The 24,287-nt window shown below is 42.2% G+C and overlaps 2 protein-coding genes across 4 annotated transcripts in view; one reads left to right on the top strand and one right to left on the bottom strand.

Moving 5' to 3' along the window:
- LOC110512678 (triple functional domain protein) overlaps positions 1-13,617 on the bottom strand; it is a 140,342-nt gene extending 126,725 nt beyond the window's left edge. For 2 of the 3 annotated variants that reach the window (XM_036971423.1, XM_036971436.1), the window contains exons 1-2: positions 13,356-13,611; positions 2,773-2,829 (exon numbers count right to left, since the gene is read on the bottom strand). In XM_036971423.1, the coding sequence (XP_036827318.1) occupies positions 2,773-2,829; positions 13,356-13,425 (127 nt within the window). In that variant the 5' untranslated portion in view covers positions 13,426-13,611. Of the gene's footprint in view, positions 1-2,772; positions 2,830-13,355 lie in introns of all 3 variants that reach the window. The other variant, XM_036971442.1, reaches the window with a different exon arrangement.
- A 1,377-nt stretch (positions 13,618-14,994) lies between these two features.
- Positions 14,995-24,287, top strand: part of dnah5 (dynein, axonemal, heavy chain 5) — a 66,788-nt gene continuing 57,495 nt past the window's right edge. Inside the window, exons 1-4 of the mRNA XM_036971419.1 lie at positions 14,995-15,236; positions 23,191-23,325; positions 23,538-23,622; positions 23,811-23,965. Coding sequence (XP_036827314.1) covers positions 15,150-15,236; positions 23,191-23,325; positions 23,538-23,622; positions 23,811-23,965 — 462 coding nt within the window. The 5' untranslated portion in view covers positions 14,995-15,149. The remainder of the gene's footprint in view (positions 15,237-23,190; positions 23,326-23,537; positions 23,623-23,810; positions 23,966-24,287) is intronic.

The raw sequence follows: 24,287 nt of genomic DNA, 5'->3' as shown, positions 1-24,287 counted from the left end.
AGACCATGGGCAAATGGTTCACAGAGTAAATGTATATTGTTGCTACTCACTTCATACTGTATGATCGTATTCATCTCAGTAATACAGTCTGAGGGAGTGTGTGAGCGAGAGCTAGCGAGCCTCTCTTCTCCTCCTGCTTTCAACAGACATGAAAGGAGTGCTCTCATGTTTTAATGCATGGCCTATCCTAGCCCTCCTACGCCCTCCTAGCCCAGCCCTCCTGTCCCAGCACTCCTAGCCCAGCCCTTCTAGCCTAGCCCTTCTAGCCCAGCCCTTCTAGCCCAGACCTCCTAGCCCAGCCCTCCTAGCCCAGCCCTCCTAGCCCAGCCCTTCTGTCCCAGCCCTCCTAGCCCAGCCCTCCTAGCCCAGCCCTTCTAGCCGAGACCTCCTAGCCCAGCCCTCCTAGCCCAGACCTCCTAGCCCAGCCCTTCTAGCCCAGACCTCCTAGCCCAGACCTCCTAGCCCAGCCCTCCTAACCTTTCTAGCCGAGACCTCCTAGCCCAGCACCTCCTAGCCCAGCCCTCCTAGCCCAGCCCTTCTAGCCCAGACCTCCTAGCCCAGCCCTTCCACGCCCAGCCCTCCTAGCCTAGCCCTTCTAGCCGAGACCTCCTAGCCCAGCCCTCCTAGCCTAGCCCTCATAGCCCAGCCCTTCTAGCTCAGACCTCCTAGCCTAGCCCTCACAGCCCTCCTAACCCAGCCCTCCCATACCTCTCATCCCAGCCCTGTCACCATAGCAGGTCTGATCTCTACTGACAGCACAGGCAGAGGTTTGGCAGCGGCCAAAGACAGGCCCTCCTCTGGAGAGCAGATCTTTTTGTGTGTGTGTGCCTCTGTCTCTCCCACAGGGACACAGAACAGAACAGAGCAGAACTGCTCCTACTGATCCTGATCCACAGCAAGCCCAAATTAAGGGAGAGACAGTACTGTGTTCTGCTGGGAGATTATAGTAAGGTTTAGCCTATACACTTCAATTACACAAAATCTTACACTTTATGTTCAAATAAAATCTTCCAGAAAAAAATGCATTGCTATCAGTAAGAAAGACAGGCAAAGAATGATCATAATGCTTGCCTGAAAGACATACTGATGTTCTATATTAGACTGATACAAGCATATCAATATGGAAAGAGAATTGTAAAAGAACACGGCACCTAGTGCACGTGGTAGATTTTTGGCCACCAGCAGAAGGTAAGCTAAAATAATCATGACATAACATAGCCTACTTCTTCTACCTACGTAGCATTCAAAATATCCAAAGGTCATTTTCAGCAGATAGAAAAATGTTTGGTCAACTTTATTGAATAATTCACACATAACCGTTTTCCCCTCTGGCCAACAGTACATCTTCAGTAAGAGCAGAGTCAGCACATATCCTAATTGAAACTCATTATTAACCCTATATAATTAACTTGGCACCTGAAACACCTGCAAATTAATGTGTAGCCTCTAACAGGTTCATCATAGTAGATACAAATGTGTTAAAAATGTCACTTCACCTAACAGAAGTGAAGTCAGTCTAGGTGCGAAGTTTGGACAGTGAGTTTTTAAAACGTAGGCCTTCTTAACATAAAGAACACAGAGACCGTGATGGCATTCAGGTAATAAGCAGGTGACAGTCCGGTTGACCACGTGCCAACTAGTCAAGTGTAGCCGTGTCTCTGTGTGTGTGTGTGTCTGCCTATGTCACCTTGTTTCACCTTGATGAGAAATAAGCAGGTCAGTGACCAGTTAGCCATGAAGAACATCACGGGTGAAAACTCTATGCTACATTAACCTTCAAGACTGCATAGGAAATGAGTACAATAGGAAATGAGAGCCTAATAGGAAATGAGTACACACAAGAAAGCATCCATGATGAAAAAAAACACACTGACAGGCTCTGATGGCACTGAGTCAGTGATGAGGACCTTCAGTTAAGCCAAACTCTCTGTACTTAACTTTCACTCTCAATCTCAATCAGCTGGGGTGCACTAAGAGCAGGTCACTGGCAACAGCAGCCATATGAGAGGATCTCTCTCTCTCTCTCTCTCTCTCTCTCTCTCTCATTCAGTCTACCCCCCTTTTCTTTCTCTCTCTCTCTCTCTCATTCAGTCTACCCTCTCTCTCTCTCTCATTCAGTCTACCCTCTCTCTCTCTCTCTCTCTCTCTCTCTCAGTCTACCCTCTCTCTCTCTCTCTCTCAGTCTACCCTCTCTCTCTCATTCAGTCTTCTCTCTCTCTCATTCAGTCTTCTCTCTCTCTCATTCAGTCTTCTCTCTCTCTCATTCAGTCTACCCCCCTTTTCTCTCTCTCTCTCTCTCTCTCATTCAGTCTACCCTCTCTCTCTCTCTCATTCAGTCTACCCTCCCTCTCTCTCTCTCTCTCAGTCTACCCTCTCTCTCTCATTCAGTCTACCCTCTCTCTCTCTCTCTCAGTCTACCCTCTCTCTCTCTCTCTCAGTCTACCCTCTCTCTCTCTCTCTCTCATTCAGTCTTTTTTCTCTCTCTCTCATTCAGTCTTTTTTCTCTCTCTCTCTCTCTCTCTCTCTCTCTCTCTCTCTCTCTCTCTCTCTCTCTCTCTCTCTCTCTCTCTCTCTCTCTCTCTCTCTCTCTCTCTCTCTCTCTCTCTCTCTCTCTCCTCTCTCTCTCTCTCTCTCTCTCTCAAACCTGACCACGAACAGGCAGAAACAGATATCTCAGAGGGTATCCCAAAGCAAGATGTCACGTCATGCGCGTAGCACAAATATACAATACATTCCACAGACAAAGCAAAAATAATAAAGTAAATAAATTACCTGCTTGTTGAGTGGGTTCGTCCAGTTTGGGCTCACATTTTGAAAGAGGGAGAGAATCTAGAAAAATTAAGATGAAAAAGAATGGTCAGTGAATGAATGTAGTAGCCTGGCTTTGAGAATCTCTTCCGACCTTGAGCCTGTGATTATTGCCGGCAGATGAGAGGACAAGGAAGAGCTGCTTTGATCCCAGTATCTGGCTAGTCAAAGACATGAAACAGCATGAAACATGGGCTGTGTCACAAATGGCACCCTATTCCTAATACAGCAGTAATGCATTATACAGGGAACATTGTACCATTTGGGATGCAAACAGAATTGAACAAGAAGCCACCAAATGACTTACAGCTGATGTAACAGTTTAGCTTCCGTCCCTCTCCTCGCCCATTCATGGGCTCGAACAAGCCACCCTCGAAGCATCGTCCACAAAAGCTGTGGCCCTTGCAGAGCAAGGGGAACAACTACTTCAAGGTCTCAGAGCTAGTGACGTCACCGATTGAAACGCTATTAGCGCACACCACCGCTAACTAGCTAGCCATTTCACATTGGTTACACTGACAAACTGATGAATCATGATATAGAACTCCTGAGCGGGAATCTGTAGATCTTTCTACCGCCACAGGCCGTAAAAAAATGATATGTTTTAATCCGGAATGCTGGATAATTCACCTGGAGTCATTAAAGTTAAACACAGTCTGTCATCGTCTGCTCTGATTTTTACAGTAGCATATTACAGTGGGTTAAGTGAGGCTTTCTCTTCATTCTGACTGAGACTGACTCACGTCTATGCCTATGGCAGTACTGTGGTGTTGTGGGCTTGTAACGGATGTCGTCTGGAGATAGAGAGGAGGACCAAGGTGCAGCGTGGTAAGTGTTCATGTATTTTTAATAAACAAACTGAACACTGTGAGAACAAAACAAAAACAGTACCGTGTGGCCCAAACACTCACACGGAAACAAACATCCACAAACCAAAAGTGAAACCCAGGCTACCTAAGTATGATTCTCAATCAGGGACAACAATTGACAGCTGCCTCTGATTGAGAACCATACTAGGCCGAACTCAAAACCCAACATTTACAAACATAGATTGCCCACCGCAACTCACGCCCTGACCATACTAAAACACAGACAAAAACAAAGGAACTAAGGTCAGAACGTGACAGGGCTGTTGGCAGTACAGCCCTGTTTTCTTTCTGGGTCATTCATCTATCAGTGGCACGGGATAGCTCCAGCTTAGCTCCACTTTGCCTGCTTCTCAAAAGACAAACCAGCATATGCTGCTGCTAGGGATTAAATGGGCGGCGAACTGCAGTGGCTATTCGATGTTAACATCATTGTGGATTTGATGTTAAGCTATATTAAGCTCACAATTAAAGTGTCTTGAAGACATGTGACCGGGAATTCACATGATGATGATCCGACAGAAACCTCCCCCATCCACCCCCCAAAAACCTGCCTTTCTTGAACTAACACTTGTTTATTAAATGTACTTACTATGACTGTGATAATGTGCTTGTCTCACCTAGCTATCATCAGGTGAATGCACTAACTGTAAGTCACTCTGGATAACAGTGTCTGCTAAATGAATGAAATGTAAAAAAAAATAAAAAAGGAACGTAAATAAGGACTAGAGGGTCCTCTGCTGTGAGACGAAGCCTTAGGTTTTGTAACTGGCATCCTACATTGTAGCTCTGGCATTGTATCACTGGCATCCTACTCTTGCCTATTCACCTAGGGGCTTTCAAATATGGAAATGGCTGCGAGTTACAGTCAATTACACATGTCTAACTATCCAGGGTATGATCTAAAAGTGAAGCAAAAATATCTCTCCTACAAACAAGCACCAACTTGAACGGGGTGAATGGGATAATACAATATTGTCTATGTGGATTTTAGTTTAGTTTGCTTGTTTTTATACATATCTGAGCAGCGGCACGTGATCTATTTAAACCAGGCGACCACTGGCGGAGTGCAGCACGAGGAGAATCTAAACATGTTAGTGTCTTCAAAGGTGTCATGACGTTGGCCTGGGGGTAGGTTTATGACAGTCATAAATACCTCTTCCCCCTTTTTCCTCTCTCTACCCCACCAATGTTACATTTGCAAAACCCTTGGTTAACATAGAGATTCTGGGAACATCAGAAGGTGGGGGGGAAATGAACTATATTCTGGTAATCCGACCAATTGAACATATGCAGTGGTACTTAATGAATATGATGTCAGTTCGGTTGTCATCTGAGACATTCTCATCAATGATAAGATGACATAAACTCTACAGTGGAAAGTCTCCACATCAGAGTTGTCGGATTCACATGGAATTGTTGTTCAATTTAAATGTTTGAATAGGAAATTATTTGTGATGGGATGAAATGTGATTTTAGCTTCTAAAATGTGAGATTTGGGTTTTCATAAGATAGGACTCTGCTCAATCAGTGGCCCGCCCATATGAAGGGGCATGGGCTATAAAAAAATTCAAACACGCCCTCCTCTCCCTTCCTATATAAAGCCTTGACGACAATGTAACCTCCTGTTCCGAGGATATGAGGATGACTGTCCGATGTAAGAATGGTTCAGATAATAACTACAGAACGAAGCCAACATCAGCGTGAGCTTTGGTTGCGAATGGTATGAACTTTGAACTCTTATTCACTACAGAAGTGATACCTCCTAGCCGTTGAGTTAGCAACAGCAGCTGCAAACGCAGGTTAGGAAGGAACAGACAGAGTATCCCATCTACCACACAACGACGTTACTACAACGTATTCAATTTACCAGCAGAGACATTCTTCAAAGGACAAAGTACTCGGTTGGGCAACACGGCCTTCCATCTACCACCAACCTACCGAAGCGCAGCTCAGAGTAAATATTTATTGCATTTTCCTTTTCCAAATGGGAGGTAGAATGCATAAGATTCTGTATTTATGATAGCACAGCTTCGCCCTTTGTTCCTCAGTCTTCCCGCTCTTTCACTCAAGCCCTTTTCTTTTGTGTAACCAGCTGTCATATCTGTTCCGCCCGCTAGGGACGTTTTCCTTTATGACGTAATTTGTAATCAAGTTATGATTTAATGATGTGTATGTGTAATTCTGTGTGATTAGTTAGGTATTTAGTAAATAAATAATTAAACCCAATTTTTTATTGCTGATTCAACTTGTGAGCCAGGGTTCGTGCAGATAACCAAGAATTTACAACTTTCAGATGAGACTGAATTAAGGTGAGGATTAATATTGACTGCTATTGATGTGAAATATTACTAGGTCTTTAAGAGTTTATTCGGAAGATAACAGCTCTATAAATATTATTTTGTGGTGCCCCGACTCTCTAGTTAATTACATTTACATGATTAGCTCAATCAGGTAATATTAATTACGTCGAAATTATTTTATAGAATAGCATGTCATATCACTTAATCCGGCATAGCCAAAGACACAACAAAGGGGAGAGGATGTTTCGCTCCGTGAGGAGTTCCTGTTTGACAGGCTGTGCACAGCTGTTCACTGGAGACAAGCACAGGGAGGGCACACAGCTGCAACCACACCACACCAAACATCCCCTAGCTCAGTCCCACTATGGGCCATATTGCTTTGATTCCCAAACTGAGCCCTGTCTCTCTCTGTGTGTGTGTGTGTGTGTGTGTGTGTGTGTGTGTGTGCCTCAACCTCATTAAAAAGAGGAAAGGCATGTTCTCAAAACAATACAAAGGTTTTTAACAGTATATGATTTTTAATATGCCGTTCTGTATGAACGACGGGCAGGATCAAATGCACGCGTGTGTATGTGTGTGCGTCTGAGTTTATTATTACCATCAGAGAGAAGAGGGGTGTTAATACATAAGCTCAGAAACACATAAAACCCTGCTGCTCTGTTTGATATAACAGCTAGTCTCTGAGAGGGAAACAGACAGGAAGGCAGGCCGGCAGACAGACACCTAGGAGGCCAGGGTTCTGAGATGAGATGCCCTGATTCCAGACGCCTCCTTAGTGCTGGGAAGGAGGGGGCTGCTGGGTGTGGGTGTCTGGTAGGGTGTGGGTGGCTGAGGTTGACTGATGGATAGGAAATCCTCTCTTATCAGATGAGGGATTTCAAGGAGACACACAGGCAGGCTCAGCCCACAACCACTCTTCTTCTTCATGGCCCACAATCCCTTTTCTTTCCTTCCTTCCTGGCCCCCAGGCAACGTGGGTGGCAGGCTGAGGCTACTGTGATTGATACCTCTATATCCTTGACTGAATTAAGTCATCCCTTAGGCTAGTTATTGACTTCACTCTGCATGCTCAAATTCCTACTTATTGCCATTGACGGTTATCTGTATGCAAATCTGGACAATTTAAATGGGAAATGTACATTTTTGAAGGGATAGTTCACCCAAATTACAAAATGACATATTGGTTTCCTTACCCTGTAAGCATTACTTAGTGTTTTATTCTATTTTATTAGGATCTCTTTTAATCCTCACTTGGACTAATCTTCCATGAGTCCTTAAACATTCAAATACAATTTATAATACGATCACACTTAACACACTGTTACAAACAACAGACATAATACACTGCCATATTGACCAGATAAATAATCTAACAGTCTGAAAAGGTAGATTGGTTCCATCATCTACCATAGTCCTGCACAACCTTCCAATTTATTATATTTAAGTGGTTCTAAGATTGTATGAATTTATAAATTGAAAGGTTTCTAGTTTGCTCAGATAAATTATTCAATTTCTTTATTACTCTGAATCGAAATGTTATTTGGCCAATTTCTCTTCTCTGCCGAGATAAGACATAGATGGGGGACAATGTATTTATTGTCTCTTACCAACTGAAACCATTGTGTGAAAAGAAATACCATTTTAAATGGTGTACATTGTGAAATAAAATAAGCATGTGTTTTTCTCTGATCTTGATGATTGATGACCATCCAAGAGCATTGTGCATGACTACAAGAGAAGAATCATATTTCCACCATAAAATTATCATTGCTGCTTTGTTCTGTGCAATCTGCAGCCTCCTAATCTCACTTTCTGATGAATTTCCCCAGACCACAGAACAGTAATTCACCTGACTCCCAATTCATGCTTGGGCTGTTCGCTTAAGAATCTTTCCCGGTAAATATTTTGCTATCCTTCTGATCATGCATGCAATTTTAATAATTTTCTTTAGATTTCTTCCACTCAACTCACATAGGCCTACAGTTCATGATCTATACTAAAGAATTGTGCACAGATTGATGCTTTGAGTGAGATGTGGCCTGATATAGTTCTGTGGGTCAGTGAAAAGCCTAGTATCTCTAAATAATCTATACTATAAATGCCATGGATCTCATAAAAGACATTCAGCAGGCTGCTTTTTAAACAGCTCTACAATAAACATAACAGTCAAGCAGCACTAAAACATCTGCTCTCCATTGTAAGCATACAGTAGACTAGCTGAAGAGAGGAGGAGGGAAACCAAACCACCGAAGTGAGTCTGGGAAAAACAGAACAGCTAAGTCAAAAGCTCTTCTTTTTCCAATTATGAGGAGGATGGCATGATGGCGACTGGGCTGAGGCCGTTTCATGGTGCAATGCCACTCTGGGCTGATTGCTTCTACTCCACTAGAAGCAACTGCCAATTACTTTGCAATAGAATGCAAGAGGATTCTTTCTGACTGTAGAATATGTATAAAATCAAGCCATGATGGCCTACTCCACCCTGACTTTAGCCTTCACTACTCTATCATTTGCAGAGGTGGTTTTTCTGTCCTTCTTTTCATTCGCTCTCTTTCTCTCGCTCTCTTTCGCTCTCTTTCGCTCTCTTTCTCTCTCTTTCTCTCTCCCCCTCTCCCTCCTCATGATGTGAATTGATTCTGGAGCATCTGATCCCTACTACACTACACCATTATTATGACACAGCTAAGAAGACTTTAGTTGGGTCAAGTCTGTTCCTCAGCAGCAGCCAGTAGACATTTTATTACATAACACTTAGGTTTCCACTTCGATAAGCATGATCCCACTGGGTGATAACGCTGGATCACAGATAGTACAACAATTTGGCTCACATTACAGGGCAGTCTAATTAGGCCTAGTCATAAACTCATTTTTCATTCCTAAACGGACAAAGACAATTTGAATTGTCATGTCCAACAATTGATGGTAAATAGATGATAACTGTGACCTTTCTATGGCATAATATCACCACTAGAAAGCAAGTAATATTTAAATGGAATGGGGACATCATCATTTAGTAAAGGGGCTTTTCCAAAGAAGCAATCAAATGAAAGTACTTGGCAAACCTCAGCCTGCTCTGAGCTGGATAGTGGAACAATCATGTACACAGAAAATATCCTGATTTATACCGTTGCCAATGTAACGGCCGTCCTCTCACAAGAACAACCCCACTGTGTAATATGGTAAATGGGCAAAGCAAGGCAGCTATGTGGTGGAAAATGGTGCCTGACTACAGTACAAAAATAGAAGGTACTTTGACATAGTAAACACTATATGTTTGTTGGAACCATTGGTCTCATTAAACCACTGGTGGTATGATGGATGACTAGTATCTTATTAACTTGGGGCGGCAGGTAGCCTAGTGGTTAGAGCGTTGGGCCAGTAACTGAAAGGTTGCTAGCTCAAATCCCTGAGCTGACAAGGTAAAAAATCTCTCTGTCTTTCTGCCCTTGAACAAGGCAGTTCCTAGGCCGTCATTGTAAATAAGAATTTGTTCTTAACAGACTTGCCTAGTTAAATTAAAAACTTGTAAATCAGAACTACCTGATTGAGCTACAGCGTACTCATTTGAAAGCATGGCATGATGCTGTGTCATTGAAGTTAGTAATACCTCATACATTTTTCGTCTTGTTCTTAAAAAGCAAGAAAAATAAGCGTAATTCAATTACACAATTCATTCAGTCTGCTATCCTTAAAAAGCCACTGAAAATGACCTCCTGATTTGGGTCATTGAAAGCTAATGGGCAATGCCACAATACGCTATGAATAGCCAGCGAGCAGCTCTGCATTACAACAGCTTACAGTACAGTGAGGGACAGGATGATCCCTGTTAGAGTCAACTCACATCAAACAGGCCAAGACAACCTTATGCCTTCCCAAAGCTCTGTATACTACACTCGGTGCCAATGTAATAACTAGGCAAATAGTAAATACATAGTATTAATATACACTGAGTGTACAAAACATAAGGAACACCTTCTTAATATTGAGTTGCACTCCTCCCTTTTGCACTCAGAACAGACTCAATTCGTCAGGGCATGGACTCTACAAGGTGTTGAAAGCATTCCCACACGGATGCTGGCTCATGTTGACTACAACTCTTCCCACAGTTGTGTAAAATTGGCTGGACGTCCTTTGGGTGGTGGACCACTCTTGATACACGGGGGAAACTGTTGAGCATGAAAAACCCAGCAGCTTTGCAATTCTTGACACTCAAACCGGTGAGCCTGGCACCTACTACCATACCCCATTCAAAGGCACTTCAACTTCTTGTCTTGCCCATTCACCCTCTGAATGGCACACATACCCAATCCATGTCTCAAGTGTCTCAAGGCTTAAAAATCTGTCTTCTACCCATCTCCTCCCCTTCATCTACACTGATTGGTGTAGATTTAACAAGTGATATCAATAAGGGATCATAGCTTTCACCTGGATTCACCTGGTCAGTCTATGTCAGTCTATGAAAAGGTGTTCCTAATGTTTTGTACACTCAGTGTAGCGTGAATATAAGCTTACAGTGCAAAAGTTTGAATTCCTTGGGACATAGACCTAAAGCTTTGTGTGGGCTGACATCATAGGCATGCTACTGAGCTGCTGTAATGAGCCTCATCGTCAAGTGGACTATAAGTTATGACCGCCTCACTGATTAGCTCACAAGAGGATGACTCAGTATACAATGTGGGATCTATACAATGTATGTGGGAATGACATAATAACATCCATCTGTCTACCTCATCACAAGATAATGACGAGGAATAATAGATGACTATGACTAGCACAACATCTCCATGACTACCACAACAACTCCATGACTACCACAACAACTCCATGACAATCCACAGCAACTCCATGACTCCCACAGCAACTCCAAACAGAAATATGTCTCCATAAACTGAAAAGAATACTGTTTTGATAGTTGACTTCACTAAATCATCGAGCTATGACTTATGTGATGCATATCGTCTTCCAATACAGACTGTCTAGTATATCATCACGTTAGATACTCTTCAAAGGGTGAATACTAAAATTAGCCCAATTAAATGACATATAACAACTTCAGCCAGGCCGTCTAGTACAGCCATACGAGTCCAAAAAGGCACCCTATTCCTACCCTGGTCAAAAGTAGTGCACAACCGAAGTCCTACTCGAGATGAACTAGGGCATCACAGTGGGTGCACCCAGAGCTCCCCAAACTAAAGAAATGTCTTTCAGTGCAACAAGAAAGAGCAACTTTGTGCCAAGATTTCAACGCTCAACAAGCCAGCAGCAATTAGGAACCCTGCTGGAGAGGTTACAGAAAGTGGGATGGCCTTTTCTGTCCTTTCCCTGTGGCTTCATGGTGTTGTAGGATACTGACAGGCCAAACAACATATCCATGGTTGCATCCCAAATGGCACCCTATTATAGTGAATATATTCCCTATATAGTACCTCAAAGGCATAGGGTTCTGGTCAAAAGTAGGGAACTATATGGAATAGGGTGCCTTTTGGGACTCAGACAACATATCAATTGCTCCTATCGTATGCTTGGACACAGTTATGGGTCATGTTGTTTGCGTTGTGTTTCACTGGCCTCTCTCTTACACCGTCATGACTAGCTAGCCCAGTTTTAGCATCTACATAATGTGTGAAATTTGAAAGTCTAAATGCATCACCATGCAAATGACTTACTAGCTTGAACACTGCACAAAATACAACCTTATTAGCCGATATAGCAAGCTAAGCTGAGTCCTTACAGTTAACAATAATAGTAGCAGGTGAAATGGGCTACTCAAACCTCAAAGCATCTAGACAGAGACCATTTACAGGAAAATGCTGTTCATGCACATCATTCAGGTTCATGTTGCTATTGTTAACTCCCAGGACATGGTCTATAGCAGCTATAACAGAAAACACTGGCCACCTACCAACTATAGACTGAAACAATAGAATACAATCCATTATAGCATTCCAAGCTGTCTTAAAGAGAAACTGAGAGAAAATATTTGTGGTAACTATGGGAGAAAGGAACATAGGCCGATTCATATATTTCTACCTTGTTAGAGATTACCATCAGTTTATAGTTCAAGGTCCCTTGTCTCCATTAATGTTGGGACATTCCTTCGCCAAACACATTTCCTAACATTGTCTTTAGACAGCTCTTTCTTAACTTCCTTACCTCCAGACTCCAGTGACCTAAAAGCTCAAGTCAATGCTGTGTAACATGCCTACACTAAAGAATAGAATAGATTATATAAATCATTAGGCTATATCACTCATCTTTCTAAAAGACTCAGTCCCTTCTTCACTTCAGCTTGATCCTGTCTGTCCCACTCAAACTTACGTCTGTGTGTCTGTGTGTCATCAAAGGGGATGGTGGGAAACAGACTTCTTGACCAAGATGCACCAGACCAGGTGCTACAGAAACAGCGGAGCGCAAATGAACAGCTGCTCTGACTGTGGATCATCTGAGGTGGTCTCATCATGATCATAGGATGTTCCCAGGGCACCTATAGGTACTTTTGTTTTACTTTCCAAAATGTTAATTCAACAGAATTACATTCTTACCCCAATTAATATGGGGGGAAATGATGGCAGTGTGTCGTTTTTTTTTTAAATACATTGTGTTAGGTCATTAAATTGACTAGAGAGATAATTAGAATATATACCAGAGATAAACTCAATAGTATTAGATATGTTAAAATCACTAACAACACAATAATCGGAATATTTTGTAAGGATTCATTTCATAGGGATTTGTGTATTGCCCTGATGAACTAATGGGTATCTAAATAAACAAAACAGCAATAGAAAAAAGTGAAGGTCTATTCTTGGTTATTCCACAACATGTTGTATGAGAGTAAACAAGAAGATGTGATGTCCGTAGGATACGTAGGCCTGGCCTAAAACTCAGTTATGGTCCAGATAGGTTGTGCAGCCTCTTCACCTGGGCGGCATCATAGGCTACAGTTTGTTTACATGATAGGCTATCACAATCTACAGGATGTGGTTCTGACTAACAAGCAGCTCACTGCAAAATGTTTGTTGGCCACGACGCAGGGTACAGAATAATCGAAAGATGTAGTCTACACACATCTCGGGATAGGGATACATTTCAAACATTTAATTTCTAGATTATAAACCATCCACGACACCTGTTTTCTTTTTTTCACATTGAAGTGTGCGTAATTTACTATAATCCGAGGTTGACTCTGTTATCATATTGGAATAAAAACAGAGAGGATGACAGGGAGCCTGTTTAGGAGGATAATAATCGTATTTCTCTAACGCATCCACCCACCAATGGCTGGATTTGTGGATCAGTTTAACATCTATACGGGAACAATGTAGATGGCATTATCAATACAGTGAACTACCGGAGGTGCTCGCCCTCTTTCACTTACCCGATTTGAAAAACGCCGCTATGTCGGCCGCATCCTTAGCAGCCTCATCTATTCCCTCTCCAGAGCTCATGGCTGGAATACCGATGTGGAAAAATAATCTCCAACGAATTGATTTCCTCTAGATTTTCCCGAGAAAATGGAAATGCAACACCATTGAAATTATATTCTACTGTAACACGCAGGCAATCTGTTCTATCTTCAATAGGCAAGAGACCTCCATCTTGGCGAGAATGAAAATTCTTATTACCGATCCGCGGCGCTCCAGAGCCTGAGCACAGAGGCAGAGGGGGAAGTCCGTTGATAAAGGGGAGGTCTTGTGTGGGGTCTCTGGCGCTGCAGGAATATCCCTGATATTTTGAGGCATTGTGCGCCACAAATGGGATGAAAGGGGAGCCAAATCATGAAGGCCACTTGGTGTAGCCTGGGTGCCAGTCTGTTTCTGCTCTCTTGCCAGCTCCTTACGCAAGTATCATGTCAAGCATGTTTTGTTTTGTTTGACAATGACAATGGAGTTGGCAAAAGCACAAACGGATCTGGGACCAGGTTACACTTGACCACCAGACATGATGGAATATAGACATATACCTATCATGGGCTATGGTAGCCAAGAGGAAAACATAGCTATGAGATGTTATTTATCACAAAAGCACTTCCTTCACTGGGAATAATCAAGACATTTCGACTATTTATCTGATCATGACTGGCCTGGTGTTATAATTTTCCATTGGAGATTGTATAGATCTACCTACAATAATGATTGATAGAAATCCGAAATCAAGTCTCCAGACGGTCCATTCTTCGATCAAACACTGCCACCCACTGGTTTTAAAAAGTATACGGCACCTTTATACATGCATTTTGTCCTCTTCGTAGTGTTGGTAAACCGATTGGCCTATGTTGGGATGCACAAATTCTGCAGTTTACAAAGCCGTTAGTAAAATCAAGTAATGAAGAGGATTATTGTGTGAATTTGGAAATAAATGGTCCCTGCTCTTCTCAGGGCCTATATTACAAAGTGTCATCGAGGCATCTTGAAAATATATATAATTGTATCCTGTGACACACTCAACAGCTGCACCAATGTATCAATTCATGGCCCTCTCTCCTGGGAATAATCATTAATTACACAGACTGTTTGAAAGATGAAGGCTTGTATAGGCCTGTATGCTCTCCATGCTTGTGCATCCCACCTGTGTGACCCATTCCCTCCAGGGTAACGTTACAAATGAACGCGAACATAGTATTAGAGAAAGATGACAGACAAACTGTGGACTTGCAGCCTACACAAAACCCACGTGTAGGCCAAAAAGCAACCCTACAAACGTATCTTTCTACATTGATTAAAAATGAATCAATATCGGACATTTCTCAATGAGATAATGAGAAGTTGCTTTGTGGCCCCATGAGTGGACCGTGACAAATCATGTAGATTGGTGGTGTCTCTAGCCGAACTATTTCTATGGTCATCATGGTGCAGCCTGCAGGGATCTAGTTGTAGCTGCCCCCATCAGAAAAAAAACGGTCCGTGCTATCCGGATTCCTTGGGACGTCCCAATGATCCCGATTAGCAAATGCACAAACGAATGTCCTACGTAACCAAGGAAACAGCTAACACAATTTAATTGGTGCGAAAGTGTTATCTGAGAACTGCAGCTTGAGCCCCTCGAGCCAGCCCAGGACACCAAGGACCAACATTTAAGAATCCCGCGTGACATGAAAAACTTGCAACTGTTTCCAGAATTCTGATATTGTATTCACACTTCAAAGACATATTCGTGGTGGTGTGGAAACAACATGTCTCTCAGCTCGCGTTCTGCGAAGTGCAACTTGAGAAACAGGTCCCAACACTCAGTCCCCGTGGAGTCAATAAAGGAAATGCAGGTTTGGTGATGGTATTATCAGCTATTTCGATTGTGTAGATGTGATTGTAATGTATATTAGTTGTACTGTATATCTTTGTATTTGTCTGGTGGAGGTGGCAAGGTAGCCAATAGCTTGCAATCGTGTTGTGGTCCTGTTTCTTTATGTGTTTCTTGCCAATAAATGTGTTTCCCTGCCAATAAAATTATGGCATTTTCTGGTAAGGAAGAGCATGCATATGTAGACTCAAGAGCTCACAATAATTGAAGCATATTTAAGCATGGCTAATGGCTGTATTCAGGCACTCTGCTTTGAGCCGTGCATAAGAACAGCCTTATAAATTGGTTACCAACGTAATTTAAACAGTACAAATAAAACATTGTGTCATACCTGTGGTAGGGCTTTCAGCCAATCAGCATTAAGGACTCAAACTTTATAATTTGCATTATAAACTGGTTGGTTCTAGCCCTGAATGCTGATTGGCTGACAGCTGTGGTATATGAGACAGTATACCTAGGGTATGACAAAGCGTAGGCCTGGCCTTAAACTCAGTTATGGGCCAATATTTTTACTGCTTTAATTATGTTGGTAAGGTTGGGCAAGACAAAATATTTTATTGCCTTTGAATGGGGTATGGTAGTAGGTGCTAGGCGCACCAGTTTGTGTCAAGAACTGCACGCTGCTGGGTTTTTCACGCTCAACCGTTTCCGGTGTGTGTCAAGAATGGTCCATGTAACAAATTGACATCCAGCCAATTTGACAGAACCATGGGACGCATTGGAGTCAACATGGACCAGCATCCCTGTGGAATGCTTTCCACACCTTGTAGTGTCCATGCCGCGATGAATTGAGACTGTTCTGTTTTCCCATGTATGAATCTGTTATTCAATGCATTTCTACAGGCTAATGTTAGTAAATCCAAATTCGATGTTTCATAAAATATTTTTTAGGGATAGCTAAAGGGGTCCTAAAATTCCAAATCAAAGGGGTCCTAAAATGCCAAATGAAATAGCTAAATGAATTTAAAATGTTAAAAGGTCATATGGTGTTGGATATTAGGAAACAATATTGATGTTATGGGAACGGTATGATGATGTTCTGTGGACATTATGGTGATGTTATAGGAAAATTAGGTGGAAAATTAGGTGGAGGTTAAGGTGACATTGTAGGGACATTGTGGTGATGTTATGGAACATTTGGGGATGTTCTAGGGACATTATGATGATGTTATATGGAAATTATGCTGATGTTATGGGGCAATTATGGTGATACTCCTGAGTGGTGCAGCTGTCTAAGGCACTGCATCTCAGTGCAAGAGGTGTCACTACAGTCCCTGGTTCAAATCCAGGCTATATCACATCCAGATGTGATTGGGAGTCCCATAGGGTGGCGCACAATTGTCCCCGTGTTGTCAGGGTTTGGCCAGGGTAGGCCGCCATTGTAAATAAGAATTTGTTCTTAACTAACTTGCCTAGTTAAATAAAGGTTACATTTAAATATATTTTTTAAATGTTATGGGGACATTTTGTGGATATTATGGTGAAGTTATGGGGACATTTTGTGATGTTATAGTGATGTTATGGGGACATGTTGTGCTTGTTATGGTGATGTTATGGGGGCCTTCTCTTAGATCCCTCTGAGCTCTCACCAGATCATACATAATTCAGTGGGGACTCCAATTACCCAGTTTCTCCAAATGAGATGTCTCACTTTAGAAATCAGTCATGCCTTAGTGAAATATTCATTATCTAACTGCTTTTAAATGCAAAGCTGCACGATAATTTTCCAAGTATCAAACGCTCTCTCACCCCATATGAGGGGCAGCTTCGTCTGTGAGCGTCCTCGGCCAATATTGTGTAATCTGATGGAATTTAATATTGAGGACCACTTTGGAAACAAGCATTTTAATTAATACTTTCAAGTGATATCCTCTGGGTACAAATTGTACATTTTGTTGTATGTGTCTGTTACCCAAAATAAATTCAATTCAATAGGCTGGTGTGTTTGTTTCTTGGTGTATGTTGTTCTCTTTGGACAGGCAGTAGCCAAATGCTGGTTGCCCTTTTGAATTTGATGTTTGGGTGGATTGTTTTGTCACTCAACATTTCTCCAGACTCGTTGGTCCCCTAATTTTTGAAGGATTGGCTCTGTCATATTAATCTTCAGCTGCTGGCACTTTCATCTCACCCTACTTTTCACCACTTTACATGAGTGTTATTCCTTTCTAGTTTCAGTACAACATGCATACAACATGCACACGGGTGAATGACTTTTATTGAGAAGTCATTGTGTTCCTTGGTTGGATTGAACTAGGCCTAGCCTAACAATGATTTTCACAACAGCCTACTATTGTGTATTGGTCTTTAACACCATCCATTCTCTGTTGGTCAATCCTTTCCTCAAGTAATTGGACCACAGGGCTCTTTTATACCTGTCCAGGGGAGACATGTCTGTAACTCTAACTGTCTGTAACTGTAGCCTCTACTCTACTGTATAACAATGACCCATTCGGCCCCAAGCCCCATTGTCGAAGTTGGTAAGGTGATCACAGTGCTTTTGATAATTACCTAGCCTACAGGGGGTCACCCAATACTACACTATCTAGTTAGCAAGCCTCTGTCTGAGGAGAAAACAATATTATAATTTCAGATAGTAACCTTTGGGCTGGAAAATAAGTTGCTGATCGCTGGCAGTGCTTGTTCTGCAGTGCATGCACTGGAATTCTTGTCTGTGTTCTCATGAATAGTAATTAATGTCAATTAAGAGGGTAGATTCCTTAAATAGGTTGCTTTGTTGAGAGTGGCGATGCTTCACTTTAAACCTGACTATCAAAACAAGGTAAGCTGACCTACACAGTTCTGTTACATGACGTTACTTAGGCTACACCCAGGTCCCTATCTGTGACCAAATTATGCATTTCATCATGAATGTTTTAAGAAACCAACAATTGTATTTATCTTAATACCATAACAGTCTCCTGGACTGTTTACCAGACCATTGTGTAGATAGAGGTTCAGCCTGTAGGCTATGTTGCCCATCTATAAATGATCAATCAGAGGTATGGATTTTACAGTACTGGGGATTCATGAAAATACAGAGGTGGGTAGTAACACACTACAAGTAACACGTTACAGTACTTGGGTGGTTTTCTTTTAGGAATGTGTACTGTACTTTAACTTGAGTAAATTCTGTAGGGAAAAACATACTTTTAAAAATATTTTTCAAATGTATCAAAACATTGTGAATATCACTGTCTTACTACTTTTGTCAGATTTAAATTGGCTGCAAAAGGCTCTATTTCTTGTTTGCCTTTCTTTAGATTTTATGTAAATAACTGGTTAGTTCATTGAAAAACATGTCACAAGTATCATAATTCAATGTAAAACCGTATACATTTGTATTTAGGTTATTGCTTTTTGATCAACTTACACAACAAAATTAGCTACTGTAATAACATAAACACAACGTTGAGAGAATGAAAATTAGGCAGATGTGCATTGGAGAAGAAAGTCAGTACATTAACTTGTATTCAGTGGAACTAAGGAGCATTTCCATTAACTCTTGTTGTTTGATCAATTTGTTTTCTATTGTAGATCTGCATCAAGGCTGTGCTACTTATCACAAATATAGGCTAGTATTAAAATACACTGTCCACAATGTTTTGGTCATTACAGTAATATCAACGCAGTTTGGATCATTTGGTATATGAGACTGCTCGCATCTTCAGATCAATGCCACATTATGTATTCGGGTAGGTAACGCATAGAGCAGGGTTCCCCAACTGAGAGGGCCGATTTTGGCCCGTGGGTGATTTAATTTGGACCCCAAGTTTTCTGAGCAAAAATTATTATAATATGCTACTTTTTTGGGACATAAAAGATTAAGAACACCAGCAAATCAGTTCCAAGTGGTAAAACATGTTCAAGAGTATTCCCACGCATAATAGTAATGTGATCGTATACAAATGTAAGCAAGGTTTTAGTCATATAAAATATATATATAATTATATGTTTGGTGTCTTGCTGCCAGTTTGCAGTCTATTTGTAATTATGTTCCGGCTCGATGACCATCCACTCAAGAACAAATCATCCCGCGGCTGAATCTAGTTGGTGATCCCTGACATAGAGGCTTATACTTGGCCTCACCGCATGGGTTCTCTGTGGTTTAGAGAGGTCAAGGTTGGACACAATACCTGACACAGTAATAGGGGATTATGAAGGTTCCTTTTCATCTGTTTTGTCACCTGCACAATGGCATCATGAAGGCTTGGTGTACAATATACTGTGGCCTTCTACTGTGATACCCATCACCTGTGGCTGTGTGTCATGTGCCGGAGCTTGGCAACTTGCCAGCGTCTTTAAGTTGTTTGAATAGTTTATAGGAGATTTTAACTTCACTGACAGTTAGCTCAGTTTAAGCAAGGTAGGGAGCAAACAAAGGCATGCCAGTTATTCTCCTGAGTGATCACAGTCACTCTTATCTTCTCTACAGCACTCACTGATTTCTATCTGTAGCTACATAGATTGTAGATGGTCGTTTGGGAGCTGGCTTTGATATGAGGAGCTAAGTGTCATGTCTAGAGCATTTAGAAAACAGCTCTGGAAACAGAGTGTCTCAAGAGTGATCAAGGTAAGAGATTGTCACTGTAGGACTTGTATGATGATAGGAGAAGATGGAGTAGATCTACCGGAGACAACAAGCACCTAGTGGGTCCTTGCCAAATAATGGTTAATAATGGTTAATGGTCATCTATTTGATCACCGATTGGGGCTAATATGGTGTGCATGTTGCTGACTGTTTGATAAATGTATAGGCTCCAGAGTACAACTAAACTGAAATCAGTCATTGGTCAAGATTGGCTCTCGGTCTTGTTCTGTAGAATTGTGATAAATTCAGTAGAAACAAGCAATTTCAGTCAGTATTTTTTTGATACACTCTATGATAGAGACATTGTTTGCAATGGAGTTCATTGCAAACGTCGGGTGGATTAGAAGACTCACAACGTCCAAACGCCCATGTCACAGTTATCAGTCTTTTTCTCCTGAAGTATTTCGTGATTTGTTTTGTCAGGATAGTTTCATTCTAGCCATTCAGTTCTTATCTGAGCTGAAAGCTTGCAGACAGTTGAGGTTGCCATTGTGTACGCTTGGTGCTTGGTGTGCTGTGGTGTGTGTCTGTAGGATGAAGCTTGAGGTGGCTGTTTGCTCATCATGAAAGCCTTGGACTGGAATCACTGCCAGCCCAGGGAGCAGGTGTGATGTGTGTGTCGCCCAGCAACCCCTGTCTTGGCTAGCTTATATAAGCATGTATTTCCTCCAGTGGTTCTGTTCTGGCAGTGTGGTGAATCAGTAGTGTACTGGCTGGCCTGTGATGCACATGCTGCGTGTCTAATGGAACCCTTTTCCCTACATCGTGCACTACTTTTGATCAGAGACCAAGCAGTGCACTATGTAAGGAGTAGGGTTCCATTTAGGATGCAGTCTGGGGCTTGGCTTTGTCCAATAGGTCAATAGCTGTGTTTGGTCTTTCGTGTCCAGGCTTGTTGACTGATGGCTGCTGCCTCTGATCTGCTGCATGACCTCAAGGCCTGCTGTAAATCTTTAGCCATCGTCTTCTGCTATCTTCTTCCTACTCCCACCAGATACCTGGATGGAACTCATGTGGATATACCTTTTAATTGGGCTTATCCATTGGAGTTATCAATTAAGCCACAGTAAATGTGACTCAGACTTGGCCTTAACGTCTTTAAAGTGCAACAGACCAGGCTTGGTATGAATAACTCATGAATAACTCAGACTGCTGAGTTATTGATGCCAAGCCGGCTCACTGGTCTGTTGCACTTTAAAGACGTTAAGGCCAAGTCTGAGTCACATTTACTGTGAGTTATCCATGGCATCAAATACATTCTTACACACATGCGTGCGTCCACGTGTGCCATCGCCCCCACGTTGATTTTGTCCCCCCACACCAGACTTGATCAGGACACGCAGGTTATATATATATTTTTTTTTTTTGAATTTTACCCCGTTTTCTCCCCAATTTCGTGGTATCCAATTGTTTTTAGTATCTACTATCTGGTCTCATTGATACAACTCCCGTACGGGCTCGGGAGAGACAAAGGTTGAAAGTCATGCGTCCTCTGATACACAACCCAACCAAGCAGCCGCACTGCTTCTTAACACAGCGCGCATCCAACCCGGAAGCCAGCTGCACCAATGTGTCGGAGGAAACACAGTGCACCTGGCCACCTTGATTAGCGCGCACTGCACCCGGCCCGCCACAGGAGTCGCTGGTGCGCGATGAGACAACCCCTACCGGCCAACCCCTCCCTAGCCCGGACGACGCTAGGCCAATTGTGGCCGGTTACGACAGAGCCTGGGCGCGAACCCAATTATATTAATTTGGGGACAGGTCGAAAAGCATTAAACATTTATGGCAATTTAACTAGCCAGCTTTCTGTTGCTAGCTAATTTGTCCTGGGATATAAACATTGGGTTGTTATTTTACCTGAAATGCACAAGATCCTCTACTCTGACAATTAATCCACAGATAAACTGAATTTGTTTCTAGTCATCTCTCCTTATTCCATCAGGCTTATTCTTCTTATTTTGGACTTTATATGGTGGTTGGCTACCAACTTTAGGTGCATTACCGCAACTGACTGGAGTGTGGACCTAAGTTCATCTTTCAATCACCCACGTGGGTATATGCTTCTAAAAACCAATGAGAAGATGGGAGAGGTCGGACTTTCAGCGCGTTGAGCATCACAAATAGAACCAATTTATATTTTAGGGCCTGGCCACGCAGACGCTCGCTGATGCCCTCGAGCAGTGTGGGTGCAATGATTAAAAAACATTTATTTTACAACGCACACGCATGCGATGTGTCCGGTCTGGTCAGCATGTTAGGGGAAAATGTATAGTGTTTGCCAAATAGTAACATGCCAGTGTAGATACAAATAAACGCAGGAACAGCTTAAGTGTGCTTAGTATTTCTGGTCTGCCGGTAAATGGTCTGGCCAGTAGCTATAAAATGTTTTGTTATTAAGTTGCAATGTGCTGAACCCAAAGGGCCTAGATCCCAAAATAGACTAACCCTTGCAAGTAATGCAAAGAACACAGGCTACATTCCAGACTGTCAATGGGGAAAATAAAACCAGAGTTTGAAAGCATCTGTATCCGGCCCATAAAATACAACACCAAGTCGGCTTAATTTATTGGCTTGCCTTTTTTCTGCCGTTACCTAGCAGCACCACCAAGCAACTCATTGTAGTAGATTTTACTGTCTCTGTTCTGACTTCTTTAACATGAGGCCCCCAGCCACTGGGCTGTCCAGGGTAGTGTTATAGGCTAGCCAGAAACAGTCTGTTTCACTGTATATAACCCGTGGATAGCTAGTGGGTAGGAGTGGTAAAGACAGAAGACAGAAGACAGAGAAAGAGGCATAGCTAAATAGTCTAGAGTATAGGGAAAATGTTTTATCAGAGATCATGGTTCAAGAGATTTCCATGAAGGAATAGGCTATCACTTTCATTTTCACTTCTTTGTGTAGGATTTTGCTGTTTTTTTACATTTCATTAATGCATTTTTACTGTTAATAACAAAGCTGCAGTATATATTGAAGATATTGCATTTTTTTCTGATATTTCTTCAAGTATCCTGAATTCTGCTGTCTTGGCTGACATGGGAAAGTGATTGTCATTCTGTGAACTTTTTGAACAATGGCTGACTCAAAGTCTAGAAGGAGCAAAAGGGAGCCTCAATCATTTCTCATATCTAACAGTGAGATTGTTGCATTCAAAGTATGTGTGAATGACTCCGTTGTATCCAGTCATTATCATTTTAATTTCTTTAATTGTTTCTGGGCTGAAATATTAATCAGAATTTGGTTCCGCCTCTTGTCGAAGCAATCCATCCAGTTTGAATCTGTACTGGGGTTGACTTGATGATACCTCTCTCTGTCTCTTTGTTTGCAGCAAAAGCTGAAAGAGGAGCGTGAGGCTAAGAGAGCTCAGCTGGATGGCAGACATGACTACGTCCTCAGCATCGTGGCTTCTTGCCTGGGCCTGGAGAAGGCTGACGTGGAGGATGCCATTCTGGAGGGAACTCAGGTAGAGCATAACACTTCACTGTTCCACCTACATCAATCCCCTACACTGTGGTCCCTTGTGACAGACTGTTGAGTAGCTGGCCACTGCTTGCGGATGCAACATTTGTTTCTGCACACCTGTATGTATGGTAATAACTTGTGAAAAAGCGATTTAATCAAGTAAAGGTCAATTCATTGTGGAAACGGTGATTGTGATGAACCTGTCTCCCATAGATTGAGCGCATGGAGCAGTTCTTTGTGGCTGAGGGACTTCCTCATATCATGTTCTACTATCAGGATGTGGAGCCAGCTGAAGCAGGTGAGATGATTGGCCATGAAGGGAAATAATAGGGGAATATAATAATAGCAGAGTAATAACACAGTTAATAGTAGAGTTACAGCTCAAAGACAAAGAGGCTGAAACTTGCAAGGCTTGAGTAATGTATCTTACCCTTCTTCCGGTCGTAAAGATGATATAGTGGGTAACTGCTTTTTTTGGCTCCCTAGCAGCAGCATCAGCAGCAGCTGCCTTGGCCCCAAACCGGAGTAAGAAGTACAAGGTGTTTGTCACTGAGGGCAAAGATGTGGCTCTGACTGGTGTCTGTGTGTTCTTCACAAGAGCCAATCCCTCCAAGGCTATCACCTCTGAGAATGTCCACAGGGTGAGTCTTCACCTTACTATCCAACACAAGGCTCTCTAACCCTGTTCCTGGAGAGCTACGTCCTGTAGGGTTTTCACCCCAACCCTAATCTAGCACACCTGATTCTAATAATTAACTGATTGATAAACTGAATCAGATTAGTTACACTGGGATTGGATTAAAAACCTACAGGAGGGTAGCTCTCCAGGAACTGGGTTGGAGAACCCTGATCCAACACATAGTCGGCATTATACGTTTGATCAAGATTTATATGTCTAAAGGCTTAAACAATGTTTGTATAACAATGTTCTTATCATTCATAACACTATTTAACCTTGCCTTC

The sequence above is a fragment of the Oncorhynchus mykiss genome, chromosome 3 (assembly GCF_013265735.2).
Source record: "Oncorhynchus mykiss isolate Arlee chromosome 3, USDA_OmykA_1.1, whole genome shotgun sequence".
NCBI classification, from domain to species: Eukaryota; Metazoa; Chordata; class Actinopteri; order Salmoniformes; family Salmonidae; genus Oncorhynchus; species Oncorhynchus mykiss.
Note: the sequence above shows the minus strand (reverse complement) of the source record. Positions and strands in the feature narration are given on the sequence as shown.